This window comes from Osmerus eperlanus, chromosome 11 (genome assembly GCF_963692335.1).
Source record: "Osmerus eperlanus chromosome 11, fOsmEpe2.1, whole genome shotgun sequence".
Lineage (NCBI taxonomy): Eukaryota > Metazoa > Chordata > Actinopteri > Osmeriformes > Osmeridae > Osmerus > Osmerus eperlanus.
The window spans coordinates 7,537,905-7,552,034 of record NC_085028.1 but is presented as its reverse complement, the minus strand read 5'-3'; the positions used below and the strand labels follow the sequence as shown (position 1 = coordinate 7,552,034).

The window sequence follows — 14,130 nt, the reverse complement described above, 5'->3', positions numbered from 1 at the left end:
CACCTTCCCACAGCCGAACCACTGCTCCTTCCCATCCGCCAGCAGCAGACGCTTCAGCCCGAAGCTCCTCATCAGACGAGCCGTGCTCTCCTTCACACGCGTGTCTGCCTTCCACTGGTTGTGGGCGGAGCTGAACAGCGGCCTGTGGCCCGCGGCAAAGGCGGGGCTCTCCAGCAGCTTGACCTTCCAGCCGCGCAGCGAGGTCTGGATGAACAGCGAGGTCATCAGAGGGCGCCCCAGGGGGACGGACAGGTTGAAGAGGTCCTCGGACCTCATCAGCACGACGGCGTCGCCCTGCAGCGCTGTGCACACGCTCCCGCTGCTCCCCGACGCGCCGGGCGTGTAGGTGGCCGTCCACTCGCGCAGGCTCACCCTCAGGCTGAGGCACTGCACGGCAGAGCGGGCGAGCACGGACGCCGCCACGAGCCTCACGGGCCCGCCGCCCTCGCCCTCCAGCTCCCGGATCAGACGCTCCACCAGACGGCCCTGCTCCAGCTCCACGCCGTCGGGAACCAGCAGCACAAACTCAGTCTGGACGTGGAACTCAGGCCGGTGGGCCTGCGGGGGCTGGTCCGGGCTGGGGGTGAGCACCAGGAGCCGGGCCCCGTCAGAGAGCGCCAGAGGAGGGTAGGGAGGGGAGTCGGCCACCGCCAGGAAGGGCAGCTCGGGCCGCTGGCGGAAGAACGACCTTGCCACGTCTCCCACGTAGTTCTCGAAGTCCTCGAACTCACGGAGGAGGACGGTGACCCGCGGGCCACGGGTGTTTCCTTCTCCGACCCCCCCTCCTGCTCCTCCACCAACCCCCCCCACCCCAGCTCCGGGCCCGCTACCCCCCTGGCCGGACACAGGCAGGGGGGACCTTCTGGAGCCCCTCCCTGGCTCGCCCCGTCTCCTCTCATTCATCTGGTGCTGGACATGGGACACGTAGTAGATGATCAGCAGGTTGAGGACGATAACTGCTGCCAGCAGGCCCCAGAAGCCCACACGCATGGTTGCCCCAGGCGTTTAACTGATTACAGACCCACAACTCTGTTCTTAATGGGTTCTGTCCGCGCCATCGGGATGCTAGCTCTCCCGTGGAGTAGCTGGGTGGTCCGATGTGTCACACTGAAACACACACACACACAGCTATGGGAGAGGTTTGCTTTGGATTACCCTAGCCAAACCATTGACATGGATTGCATTGCTTTCGTGGTTCGTGACAATCCATTTCGATCGGTTCCATAGCACATTATGGCGAAATGGCATTCATGTCATCAACCAATTGGAATTGCATTAAGATTTTAAACTAACGGAAACTGAATTTACCTGTAACGTAGCTTTAGAACCAAGGATCATACAGTAGTTGCCCGGCAGTAAACATAAATATTTTGCAACGAGTCATTGCCTTACGGTTGTAGGCTACAGGAGCAATACGTATATGTTTTATTTGATTTGAAGAACAAATCCAATATATTTAAACCGATACGTAGATCTATGCATACGAATGAACTATGCGGTCGAGATGTAGATGCCCATATAGCCTATTTTCTTGTATCGGAAACGATCTCAGAGATAGGACGGAATTGGCCTGCGGTCACTATATTGCAGGAACCAAATTGTCTGTTTACAGAGTTGAATACAAGGGATAGACCCATTAAAACCAGTCTTGTTTGGATTGTAGCAAGATCTACCAAGAGCTCACTATTTAGCATCAGCTCCTAAACCCCTGCATTATTCGTTTCGTGAAGATGCCTACCAACGTTCGTGCTGGTAACCGGAAACGAGCTAAATCCTTTCAGAATAAGAGTATATAATAAACCAAATTCCGGAGTATATAATCTCTCAAAGGGTTTTGTCATTCATATGATGATGTCATTTGTGTAACTATATATTTTTGATTTGGAAAATGGCTCATTTGATGTTATTAAACAACAGTTCGGTTGGGTCACAAATCTGTCACTTAACAATTTAAGCTTTTATTTTGAAATTGCTAAACGGATGTTTAAAGGTTTTTGCTGCCTGTTAAGCAAATCCTGCTTTCTACGTGAGAGAGGAAGAAAGAGGGGAAGGCTTGCTAGAGTGGAAGTGTTGGGTCTGAAAGGGACGGGGTTATTATTCTCGCTGCTTGTTTCCACCTCCTTGTCCTGGCTTGAGCTCGAACGGTAAAATGGAGGCGGAAAGATCCGGCGGAGTAGCGGGAGGAACGAACCAGAACGCTGGAGGGAGCGGCGTGGGGCGCAATCCGAACGGGCCGAAATCAGGACTCGGGCAGGCGACAACAACAGCGGCCGCGGCGGCAGCAGCAGGGGCGATGGCTGGATCGTCGCAGCCTCGGGAATCGCAAGACGGGGACGCAGGCCTATCGCTTCCTGGGATCTTGCACTTTATCCAGTTCGAATGGGGACGATTCCAGGCCGAGAAATACCGCTGGGAAGCCGAAAGGGACGAACTCAGGGTATTTGTTCATCCATTTATTTTGACATATATGCACTACGAATCCATGCCTTGTTTGGAAGTCGTGACCGCTCCTACATGGATTAACTCTATCGATAAGAAAACTAGTGAGTCCGAAATATTGTCTAGAAGTGAATTATGCCTAAGGCGGTGGTGGCGTTGCTGCTGGACAGAACTGCTTGTTTAAAAGATAACCTTATCTTAATATCCACGAGACGCTTGATGTAGTGACAATGTCAGTGCAAGTCTTAACCTATCAAAGTCTTAAATTGACCACGGGAGCTTGATCTGGTTTCATCCTCGAGGGCAGCCTATTGTTGAGCCGTCCCGGTTAGTATGGTTAGCGTTCAGTGCGATGATGTTGCACTAGGCAACTAGCGTTAGCTGTCTGGCACCTTACCCCTATCTCGTTCAGCTTTAAAGAAGGCGTTAATTGGAACGCGGCGGATCACACAGGTGATGGTGTTAATAAGATGGTCGTCTGGGGGCCCTGACAGTTAGTTAACGTTGTTGAAATGAATAGCTAGTTGATTCAACAGTCTGTGGACTATTGTCCACTCCACCTTACGATCGGATCATTGTCTGTTTTCCTCTGTGTGAGATTACAGTGGGTCACGTGACTCGCTGTCAATTACAACTTGGATCCAGGAGGGCGCATGCCGTTATAGACCAAATTTCGGAGACACACGCACAGTCAGTCACGCGAGCTAATCTGAAAAAAATAAACTAATGACGTAATGCGGTTCCAACTGTACAGACACACAAACACACTGTTTCGTATCTAGAGTGCAAATAATGTTTCTTTGCTCTCTCTCCTCTCTCTCTCTGATGCCCTGTCATCACACACAGCATGTGACTTGTAATAAGCATGTTGAATTATAGATCAACCATACACGTGGGCATATTCCTAATGTGGAGAATCATATCAGTCCCCGTTCTGATGCTGATGCTTGCTTGGTGCTTCAACCTATACGTGTCTATAAATAGAAGGCACATGAAATATAAATGAACAACATAAGAAAGCAACTCCCATGCTCTTATAGAGGACGGGGGGCAGAGGTGTGTCATGGTGACCATCACGGTACAGTAGCTGCTTCTTAGCTGTGTGTGTGTGTGTGTGTGTGTGGTGGGGGCAGGGGGGATGATACAAGCCGAATTAGCTGCATATGACAGAGAGAGAGATGGAGTGGAGGGTGAAAAAGAAGCATCTGAGCGTGCCTCGTTCAAACAGAACAGTGGCCTAGCTTACATAACAATACGCCAGTGACTGCTAAAATAACAAAACTGCTTTGTGGCGCACACAAACACACGTGCGCACACACACAATCAAGGATGGGCATCCATGAATTTTGTGGCCAACATGTATGTATTAACATATAACACACCATGCCAGTGGTGTGTTATAGGGTCATGTGTCATGCTAGCTTGTGAAGATTCAGACACACACAGGACATGACACACTAGTATTCTGTTACTACTCTGTGCACATGCTTGTTACACAATTGGTCACCATCTCTCAACATTTATTTTTATGAGTCAGAAACACACACCGCAATCCTCTTACCGAGGGTCATCAATCGATGTGGAAATTATTCCTGTCATTCTCTACAATGTGACGTACATGTGTGTGTGTGTGTGCTTATGTGTGCAGAGATAGACAGGGCACAGTTTGTTACTCTGTACGTGTGAGCGCGAGGGTTTGACGGAGATAGAACAGGGGACAGTGTGTTACCGTGTGTTTATGTGTGTGTTTATGGGAGAGAGGGGGTGTGTGTTTGGGAAAGAGCGAGGTCGTTAAAGAGGACATCTGTGGTACTGTGTCTCTGATGACAGGTTGGCGTGAGGCCCCACCCCTTTCCGGGTCAGGTGTGACATCCCCTCATGATCATGTGACCACAGGCTAGCTGACAGGTGGCAGGGGCCGCCGCCTCCACACACACAAACACACCAATTCCCTTACACGCATGTAGTCCCACAGTCAGTTCTGTAGTAATTGCACGCACACGCACACACACACAGCCCTCTTCTATCTCTGTCCCAGATAAGTCCTGTGCTCTACTTGTTGGCCTGTAGTGGATCCCTGAGGGAGGGAGAGATGGAGGGAGGGAGAAATGGCAACAGGACAGGGGAGATGATGGCTGCCCTTGACCCTGTTCTGAGAGAAGGAAATGGGGGAGAGGAAGGAAGAGAGGCCGCATGAGAGGGAACTAGAGAAAGGGGAACAGGGTGGAAGGGAAGGAGGTAGGCAGCATGAGAGAGGGGAAGGATGCTAAGGGAATACTGAGTGGTTGAACGGGTAACAGGGAGAAAGACCCCTCCAGAGACACCAACATGAGGCCGACCTCTGGAGAGATACCCCCAGAGTAGAGAGATACCCCCAGAGTAGAGAGAGACCTGCGGAGAGATACCCCCAGAGTAGAGAGAGACTTGTGGAGGGATGATAGCAACATAAGCGAGACACGTCCTTGGAGATGCCAACACAGGGGAGAGAAGTTCTACTGTGGTGCTCCTTGTCTGCAACACCTGGGGTTCACCTGGCTGACTGAATGTTAGCTGGCTAGTTGAGAGGCACTGGCTGACTAGTTGCTAGCTAGCCAGCTGGCTGTGTGTATGTGTGTGTGTGTCTCATTCCATGCAGGTCAGGTGAAGCTATTTCAGGTAGTGTGTAGAGTAGACCAAGCAAGTTATAACATGCTCCAGAAGCAAAGTGTGACAGTGGAAGGGATGGTTATCTGTTATCTAGAGCCACTGAAAAGTTCTGTGTGTGTGTGTGTGTGTGTGTGAGAAATCGGAAGGTGTGTGTGATAGGTTATAGCTTGTCTGTCTTAGTGGACCTGAACTAGACCCTCACAGTCCTACCTCTAAATGAGAGAAGAGAGACATTCCTCACATCACTCTGGTTTCTGTCTTCTCCATCTCTCCCCTTACTGCTTTCTCTCTCCCAACAGTTTTTCAGTTTGTCTTTGTGTTTCTCTATTGCTGCCTCTGTTCAGTATTCATTCTTATATGGGCTTGTAGGCTTGGCTCTCTAAGCAGCTGCTACTGTAGTTTGTGTGTATGTGTGTGTGCGTATAGGCAGGCTACCATGCATTTTTGCTGGGTGAGTATCTTCTCATGTAGACCTGAGTGGCCAGCCCCATGAGGCAGCATTTTTAGACTGCTCTACTTCCACAAAGCTTAACACACACACACACATACACACACACAAGATAAATGAACTGTGAAAACACATCAGGGGCACTACTTGGCAAAGCAAGAGAGAAAGATGAAGACGAGCGTGAGAACAGGCGTGAGAACGAGGGAGACAGAAATGGAAGGAGGGAGAGAGAGGGGGAGGGAGGGAGAGAGAGGGGGGGGAGAGAAATAGAGAGAGAGAGGGAGGGATGGCATGGGAGCAAAGATATGACAGAATGGCTTCCTCTCCCCCGGGCCTGGCTGTGTGCTGCAGACACATGCTGCAGTCCCTCGACACAGCCCTCTGTGTGTCCTCTTTACACTGAACTTTGTAAAGTCATCTCAAATCGCAATTCCTTTACATGTCAGTCAGAACATCAGGAAACAAAGAAGGATGGATGAAGGGAAGAAAGAAATGAGGGATGGAAGGAAGGAAGGCTGGCAGGAATGAAAGGAGGAAGGATGGCATGGTGGAAAGGGGGAAGTACTGTGGATGTGAATAGTGCCAGTAGTAGCTGACTTGTTTTTGCTCCTCTTCTTCTGCAGATGTGTGGTCAGAGCCTGGTCAGGAGAGCTTCTAAATACAGAGCTGTGGTTCTCCTGACCACTCCTGACCACACACCCGCCCACCACAGCCCTGTACTTAGCCTGTCCCCGGAGAGCTGTAGGCCAGTCTGGGCTGCTGCCTCACTCCTCCTGCCCTCCACACTGGAGGATGAGCCTGCACTGTGTGTGTGTGTGCGGGCGGGCGAGCGAGCAAACGATTAAGTGTGTGTGTGTGGCTTGTGTTTGTGTGTGTGCGCGCTTCTCATGCCTTATCATACATGACTGTTCTAACATTCACATGCTCTCTGTTGCCCTTCCTCCCCTTGCCCCCCCCCCTCCACCTCCGCCTCACCCAGGCTCAGGTGGCGTTCCTCCAGGGCGAGAGGAAAGGCCAGGAGAACATGAAGCAGGATCTGGTCAGGAGGATCAAGATGCTGGAGTATGCCCTCAAACAGGAGAGGTGAGACAGAAGCACACACACACACAGAGACACACACACACACACACGCAGTCTGTGTTGTGCGCTCACTCACACAAGGCCCCTCTGGGACCTCCAGCCTCTCTGGTGTGTGGTCCTGATGTCCCTGTCGTCTGAAATCCGAGTGGTGTGACACTGCCCTCGTGTGGTGGCTGCTGTGATTACAGGTCCAAGCACCAGAAGCTGAAGACAGGGAGTGACCAGAGTCCAGAGGACAAGAGACCAGAGGAGGCGGAGCAAAGTACGACACACTGGGGAGGGTGGAGGAAGCATGCTTAAGGGAACAACCAAGGGTGGAGGAAGCATGCTTAAGGGAACAACCAAGGGTGGAGGAAGCATGCTTAACCCTTGTGCTGCCTTCGGGTCACATGACCCAAAGGTTCATAACGAACCATCGTTGTGTTTACCCAATTTTACCCAATACAAAAACAAATAAAAATACTTTTTCTTTTAACCTTTGCAATGTGGGGGGTCTGAGACAGCCCAACGGTTAAAAGAAAATGCTTCACTTTGTTTTTGTATGCGGTAAAGTTGTCGCAATACGACGGTGGGTCACAATGACTGATGGGTCAGAATGACCCGAAGATAACACAAGGGTTAAGGGAACAACCAAGGGTGGAGGAAGCATGTATAAGGGAACAACCAAGGGTGGAGGAAGCATGTATAAGGGAACAACCAAGGGTGTAGGAAGCATGCATAAGGGAACAACCAAGGGTGTAGGAAGCATGTATAAGGGAACAACCAAGGGTATAGGAAGCATGTATATAAGGGAACAACCAAGGGTCTATAAAGGGCCAAAGGGTGAATCTTATCCTACAAGCATGTTGTATATAAGCTCTGTGGATATCTTCTTATGTAAGACATCCTTATGTAAGGAAGTCCAGGGCTCATTTAGTTCCGTCCCATTAATCAGCCTATTTAAGGAAGTTGTAACTAAGATTGACTACAGTCTAATGCTCTGGTGTTGTTTGACAACTCTGCCGTAGTACCCAATGGGCCTGCAGAGACTGACTCTGAGCCAGCCAATCAGATGTCATGGAAGGAGGGTCGGCAGCTACTGAGGAAGTAAGGCTTGTGTACACACACCTCTTAGGCCTAGTCACAACAGGGGATAGGCAAACAGTTCAGTGGGTGGGTGTTGTCTTTTGGTGTCATCCTTATTGCTTCTGTACATGGGAAGGTTTTAACTGTTGGTTTAATGTGTGTGTATGTGTGTGCTCGTAGGTACCTGGAGGAGGTGGGCTACTCAGACACTATCCTGGACATGCGTTCTAAGCGGGTGCGCTCTCTCCTGGGCCGGACCAGCCCAGAGGCCAACGGGCCCGCCCCGAGCGAGCCCCCCCCAGACCCAGAGCCCCTGGCAGGGGGGGAGTCTCTCCTGGTCAGACAGATCGAGGAGCAGATCAAGAGGTGAGACACTGCTCGCTCACATACACACACACACGCTCCTAAACTCTCATAAATGCTCATGTTTGCTCGCGAACACTCTCACATATACATATACACACACGTATGCACTCAACACCACACACACACATGCTCAAATACATCCTCAAACCTTTATGTGTGTGTGTGTGGTGTGTAGGAATGCAGGGAAGGAGAACTCCAAAGAGCATCTCGGAGGCTCAGTGTTGGACAAGATCCCCTTCCTGCACGGATGTGAGGATGACGATGAGGATGACAGCGACGAGGAGGATGACTTCCAGGGCATGGGCACGGACTGCATCGACGGCTCCCGCAAGACCAAGAAGCCTCGCGTCAAGGTCAGCCTGGACGTGGAGTTCTCACAGACAGAGAGAGAGCGAGAGCAAGAGCGATGTTTTGAGCAAATATGATGTCTATAATATGTATTGGAGTTTCTTATATACTAGTGTAATAATTGGACCAATACACTGTTCCTATTGGTCCAGAAGACGTTCTCAAAAGTTAATAAATCCGTTTATATACCTCCTGAAAGTTCGCAGAGGTAAATAAACGTTTTTACGGACCTAGCAACAAGCGGTTGCCTTGGAGATGTAGCCATTGACCTTAACGACGTGGCATCTGCTCGGCAACAAAGTAGCCTAAATTGCCTAAAACAACCAAATATGTTTTTTGCACAGGTCCGCAAACGCCCCGCAACCGCTTCCCGTTTTAAAGAAGTATCTGAAGCAGACAGAAGACGAATTGATGTTGTTGATATGTTGCGTTGGAGATGTAGTGATGTCACCAGTGCAAGTGCAGCTGATTGCTCTGACAACATGGCGTCTGCTCCAGATTCAACGTGTTTGATTTTGGATCTTCCCACGTATTGTTGTAGTATATAAGAAACCAGCAAACGCTTTGTCGCCTCGATTTGTTAAAACGATTTGTTTGTTAACCGAGACCGTAGGTTAACAAACAAATCGTTTGAACAAATCTCGGTTTACAAAGGCGTTTGCAGACCTGTCGAGGAGTAAACATTTGCAGTATACGTATAGGAGAATTTCTCCTTTTCTCTCTTCTCTCCATACTTACTAATTTAATATCTCTATCTTTCTGTCTCTCTTCTAGATGGGTTTGGAGCCTATGACCACAGAGTTGGACCCTGAGGATGATGAAGATGAAGATGACTCGGAAGATGCCCTCGGCGAGTTTGACTTCCTGGGCTCGGGGGAGGAGGGGGAGGGGGCAGGAGAGGCCCGCATCTCCGGTGATGGACGGGAGCTAGGTACGCTGTTGCCTTAGCAACAACCACCCGCCACCACCACAACAACAACAGCAGCAACAACAACAACAGCAACTACTACAACAGCAAACAACCACATCATCATCAGCATCTTTCCGTCCTCTCGTCTGTATAGTTTTCTACCCCTCTTTCTCTTCCTCCCTTCCTCCCTGCATTCTCCTCCTCCTCTGTCCATTCTTCCCCACTGTCTGTTTTTATCAAGTGGCGTGTGTAAGGCTCTTCCAGCTCTGTAGCGAAATAAAACCATTGTCTTTGTCAAACTCTTGCCTCTCCGTGCCTGTTTCACTCTGTAAAAATCTCTCACGCTCTCGCTCCCTCTCGCTGTGGTCCTCTCTTCCTCATTCTCCCTCTCTCATTTTCGGTTTCTCTTTCTCTCTCTCTGGGTTCCAATGTGTCATGCGTGTCTTTTGTTGTCCTATTTTTTTCTTCTTTTGGTCACCTTTCAAAGCCCCTGGCAGCCATGTCCCCCAGCCCCAGAAGTAACCTCTCGTTCTTGAAGTTGGAGACTGGGGCTGGGTGAACACAAACACTGATTATTACCCTCTCCTCATCTCTTATGTAGAAAGAAGATTCTAGTAATACACTAATTCTCTCAGTGTGCTTATATAAATTCAGACAGGCCCAACAGGTTCAGATTCTCATCCTCCATAAGCAAAGCTCCATATCTGCTGCCAAACCAGGTAGTAAAACATGTTGTGCAGTATGTGGTTGTGTTTTATGGATTTGTCGTAGTGGTAATGCCTAATACGGCCTCATGTAGTTCCTTAGTTGACCACTAGAAGGTGTCATTTCTCCGGTGGCATCTATAAACGTGTGTAGATGGCTGCTGGAGGCTTTAAGGAAACTCCGCATGCCGTTTCATCCGTTCCACATTTTTGTTTTCTTTGTTGTTAGTTTTTTTTGTTCTTTCGTTCACTGAATGTTTTGTGGCTCTCTTTCTCGCCCCTCTGCGCTCTTTTCCAACCCTGTCCTTGTGGAAGAATGGCTTGACCTTTTTCTTTCGACACGTCTTCCTTTTCCCCCTCTCAACCTGTCCGCTGCCCTTCATCTCTCCCTTTTTCCCTTTCTCCTTTCTCTGTCTCTCTTTCCCCAACCCCTCCCTTCCATCACCTGCTCTGTCCTCCTCCCCTCCCCCCTCTCGCTGCATGACTGGGTGTTATGTTGTGTCTCTCCTCTGGGGGGCTCCAGAGGACCGTAGGAACCAGCTCCAGGGCATGATGTCGGACTTCCCCCCCAAACCCTCCCCGCCCCCCTCAGTCTCAGGACAGTCTCGCTCCGGCGAAGGTAAGACCCCTTTCTCCTACTGCTCCTCTCATCTCCTCCCTCTGTTCTCCTCCTCCCTTCCCCCAAGTCACTCTCCTGCTCTCAACCCCCTTCCTGTCTGGACCTGGGTCTATGTAGTTGTTGTTGTTAGGCATATTGGATTGTTCTGTGATGCAATCCTGTGTGTGTGTTGCTTTATAAAGAGTCTGTTTGAGGCAGGTCAGTTGTGTGTTAGCTGATGCTCTAATGTGTGTGTGTGTTGTACTGTAGGTATCAGTGGGTGTGTGTGTCCTCCCATCCCCTAGGTGGCGCTCTGGGTTTTTCCTCTGACGTCTTCATCCTAGATGCCGTCGGGGGTGGAGACATGAACCTGGGCGAGCTGGCTGACCTTACTGTCGCCAATGACAACGACCTCTCCATGGACGTGAGTTCACAATAGCGTGTTCTATTGTTCAGTTACTCTTTCCCTCACACACGCGAGTCCCTCATGCTGTTCTTTTCATTGTGTGTGTGTGTGTGTGGGTCTGTGTGGTACTAGATGCAGGATAACCGGGAGGAGTTTAAGAAGACGTGGAACCCTCGTTTCACCCTGCGGAGCCACTTTGACGCCATCAGGGCGATGACCTTTCACCCCGAACACCCGGTGCTCATCACAGCCTCCGAGGACGGAACACTCAAGCTGTGGAACCTCAACAAGGCCATGCACTCCAAAAAGTGAGAGCCACACACTGCAGGAGAACCCACTAGTAGGGCAGGATGATAGTTGACCAAGAATGTATCAAGTACAGGTACATTGACAAATGGGACAGAAACCTGAAAGGGATGTTGGGTATCAGGGTCCATGGCAGGGTCAACCAGCTGAGTAGATGGGGTAGGTAGTAGCATGACAGGAGTAGCTAGCTAGGACACTGTAGCTGTAACTGCTAGCTAGCACATTGCTGTAGCTGTAGCAGCTACTGTGTCGTAGCTGTAGCAGCTAGCTAACTCACTGTGGTCTTCTGTAGGAACGCAGCACTGGATGTTGAGCCCATCTACACGTTCAGAGCACATAGGTGAGTTCAAACCTTGCGAGCACACACACCCAAATACACACCCAAATACATATGTAGTCAGCTTCAGTGTACTGACCTTTTTTCGCTTGTGTGTCAGCGGGGCAGTACTGTCTCTGGCCATGGGGGGTGAGGGGGACTCGTGTTATAGTGGAGGTCTGGATGGAACTGTACGCTGCTGGAAGATTCCAGACCTGAACGTTGACCCCTACGACAACTACGGTCAGTTTCTCTCTTTCTCTCTCTGTCACTCTCTCTCTGTGAGTCTGTCTCAGTCTGTCTCTCTCTCTCTCTCTGATTAGTCAATGTGCTTTACTAAATCAGCCATAGTCATTCTTTGTCAAACCTCTGTGTTTCTTTATTTCTCTCTCCTATATCTCCCTCCCTCCCTCAGACCCAGGCATAGAGAGCAGTGTGTTGGCAGGCCACGAAGACTCTGTGTGGGGTCTGGCGTACTCTGCCCCCCTCCAGCGCCTGGCGTCCTGCTCCGCAGACGGGACTATCCGTCTCTGGGATCCACAGAACTCCTCCCCCTGCATATCTGTCCTCAACAAGGAAAGAGGTGTGTGGTGAAGATACGTGAAGCAATTTGGCTTAAAAGAAAGAACTTATAGCTCCAAATTAATTTCAGATTTGAAAATGGTATTTCTATTTTCTCCTTCATCCTCTCCTCCAGAGCACGGCACGCCGACCTCTGTGGCGTTCGTGACCTCTGACCCCTCCCAGGTGGTTGTGTCGTTTGACGGCGGCGAGACGCTGCTGTACGACCTTAACACAGAGCAAAGCATCATGGTCCTGGAGACCCAAACCAAGGACGGTGAGTCACCGGATTCCGGGTCACAACACAGAATGTTCCGGAACATTGGAATCAGAAGTTCTGTACAGAGTGGGCCATAAATCTTTAACTTGTCGTGTGTGTATATATATATGTGTGTGTGTGGCCCCAGCAGGCAGCGAGCTGATTAACCGTGTGGTTAGCCATCCCTCTGAGCCCATCTCCGTCACAGCACATGAGAACCGCACTATCCGCTTCCTTGACAACAAGACGGGTGTGTTTGTGTGTGTGTTTGTCACTCATTTAGGTTGATGTGTATTTTTCTGGGATTCCTTGGGTTAACTGTGTGTGTGTATGTGTCTGTGTAGGTAAAGTGGTCCACTCCATGGTCGCCCATCTCGATGCAGTCACCTGTTTGACCACGGACCCTAAAGGCACTTACCTAATCTCTGGGAGTGAGTACCTGGCCTCGTTTTGGTTTACTTGACTTCATCTGAATGAGACGTTATTGAAATATACAACCACTGAAAGACGGCATGAAATGAATAATCGTAAGATGACATGATTTAAAACCCAGTGCAGGTGGGCTGATTCTGCTGTGTGCATGTCGCCCCCTGCAGGTCATGACTGCTCAGTGCGTCTGTGGATGCTGGACAACAGGACGTGTGTCCAGGAGATCACCGCCCACAGGAAGAAGCATGACGAGGCCATCCACGACGTGGCCTTCCATCCCTCCCAGCCCTTTATCGCCAGTGCCGGGGCCGACGCACTCGCCAAGATCTTTGTCTGAGGAAGAGGAGGAGACAGAGGATGGGACCATGCCATCATCATCATCATCATGCTTACATGCCAATACAAACACATAAACACACTTTTTCTGAGACAAATGCTGAAACACGTACACACACACACACTGAACTGTGTCCTGCAGCCCACTGGTTGGGTTGCCACAGGACTTCATTTCCCCATCCTTTTTTAGTCCCATAATGCCTCAGTAACTTGCTGTGATACTACTAATCATTCTGCTTTTCAACAAACTCACTGGGCTGCTCTGTGGTTGATTAGCTAGGTCTGGACTAGACCGCTCTGCACTACACCACTCTGGTATGTTCCCTATATCTGCCAGTTGCTATGACACACAGTGCTTTGGAACTGGTGACACTAAGCATGCCCGTGCAGACCAAAACATACACCCGTACACACGCGCACACACACACACTATACTTCCTTGTTCCGTTAAAAGCCTGTTTTCGTTTTAAGAAACACACCCGTTGCAAACCTGTGTCTAAGTTCCTCAACACTGCTCAGTTAGGCAGCGAGGGCCATCACCAAGGGGAGGCACATCTCCAAACACTCTCCAGTGCTAGGTAGTTAGTTAGCTGGTCAGGGTGGGTAGGTTAGTCGTCTGGATGGTTAGTTATGCTAGTTAGCCAGGATAGGTGTGTGTTCTGAGAAGGTTCCTTAACAGTGTATGGATAATCAGCTTTACTTTCATTCTCTTGGACCAGACTGAGTTGAATGGTGTTCTATGTTCCGGACATTTCATGAATGTATGTGTGTGTGTCTGAGTGCTTGTGTGAAAGATGGCTTGTTACACTGCACAATATGACTTATAAACAGTCCTTTCTTTGCTTCTGAAGATTGTAGTCTTATCTTCATCATCATCACTATTATCCCCACCTATTGCTACGGGAGGGAGGGA

At 49.9% G+C, this 14,130-nt stretch overlaps 2 protein-coding genes across 3 annotated transcripts in view; one reads left to right on the top strand and one right to left on the bottom strand.

Annotated features, from left to right (window-relative positions):
* fkrp (fukutin related protein) overlaps nucleotides 1-4,109 on the bottom strand; it is an 8,488-nt gene extending 4,379 nt beyond the window's left edge. Inside the window, exons 1-2 of one of the 2 annotated variants that reach the window (XM_062472576.1) lie at nucleotides 4,001-4,109; nucleotides 4-1,107 (exon numbers count right to left, since the gene is read on the bottom strand). In XM_062472576.1, coding sequence (XP_062328560.1) covers nucleotides 4-990 — 987 coding nt within the window. In that variant the 5' untranslated portion in view covers nucleotides 991-1,107; nucleotides 4,001-4,109. Of the gene's footprint in view, nucleotides 1-3; nucleotides 1,108-1,308; nucleotides 1,710-4,000 lie in introns of those variants that run through there. The other variant, XM_062472575.1, reaches the window with a different exon arrangement.
* strn4 (striatin, calmodulin binding protein 4) lies at nucleotides 2,022-14,130 on the top strand. The gene is made up of 17 exons (XM_062472574.1): nucleotides 2,022-2,437; nucleotides 6,513-6,616; nucleotides 6,802-6,875; nucleotides 7,621-7,699; nucleotides 7,859-8,044; nucleotides 8,220-8,397; nucleotides 9,167-9,323; nucleotides 10,530-10,625; nucleotides 10,910-11,028; nucleotides 11,143-11,318; nucleotides 11,609-11,656; nucleotides 11,754-11,875; nucleotides 12,048-12,215; nucleotides 12,330-12,470; nucleotides 12,604-12,702; nucleotides 12,797-12,883; nucleotides 13,049-14,130. Exons 1-17 carry the CDS (start codon nucleotides 2,150-2,152, stop codon nucleotides 13,216-13,218), a joined length of 2,292 nt encoding a protein of 763 aa, XP_062328558.1. The 5' UTR covers nucleotides 2,022-2,149; the 3' UTR covers nucleotides 13,219-14,130.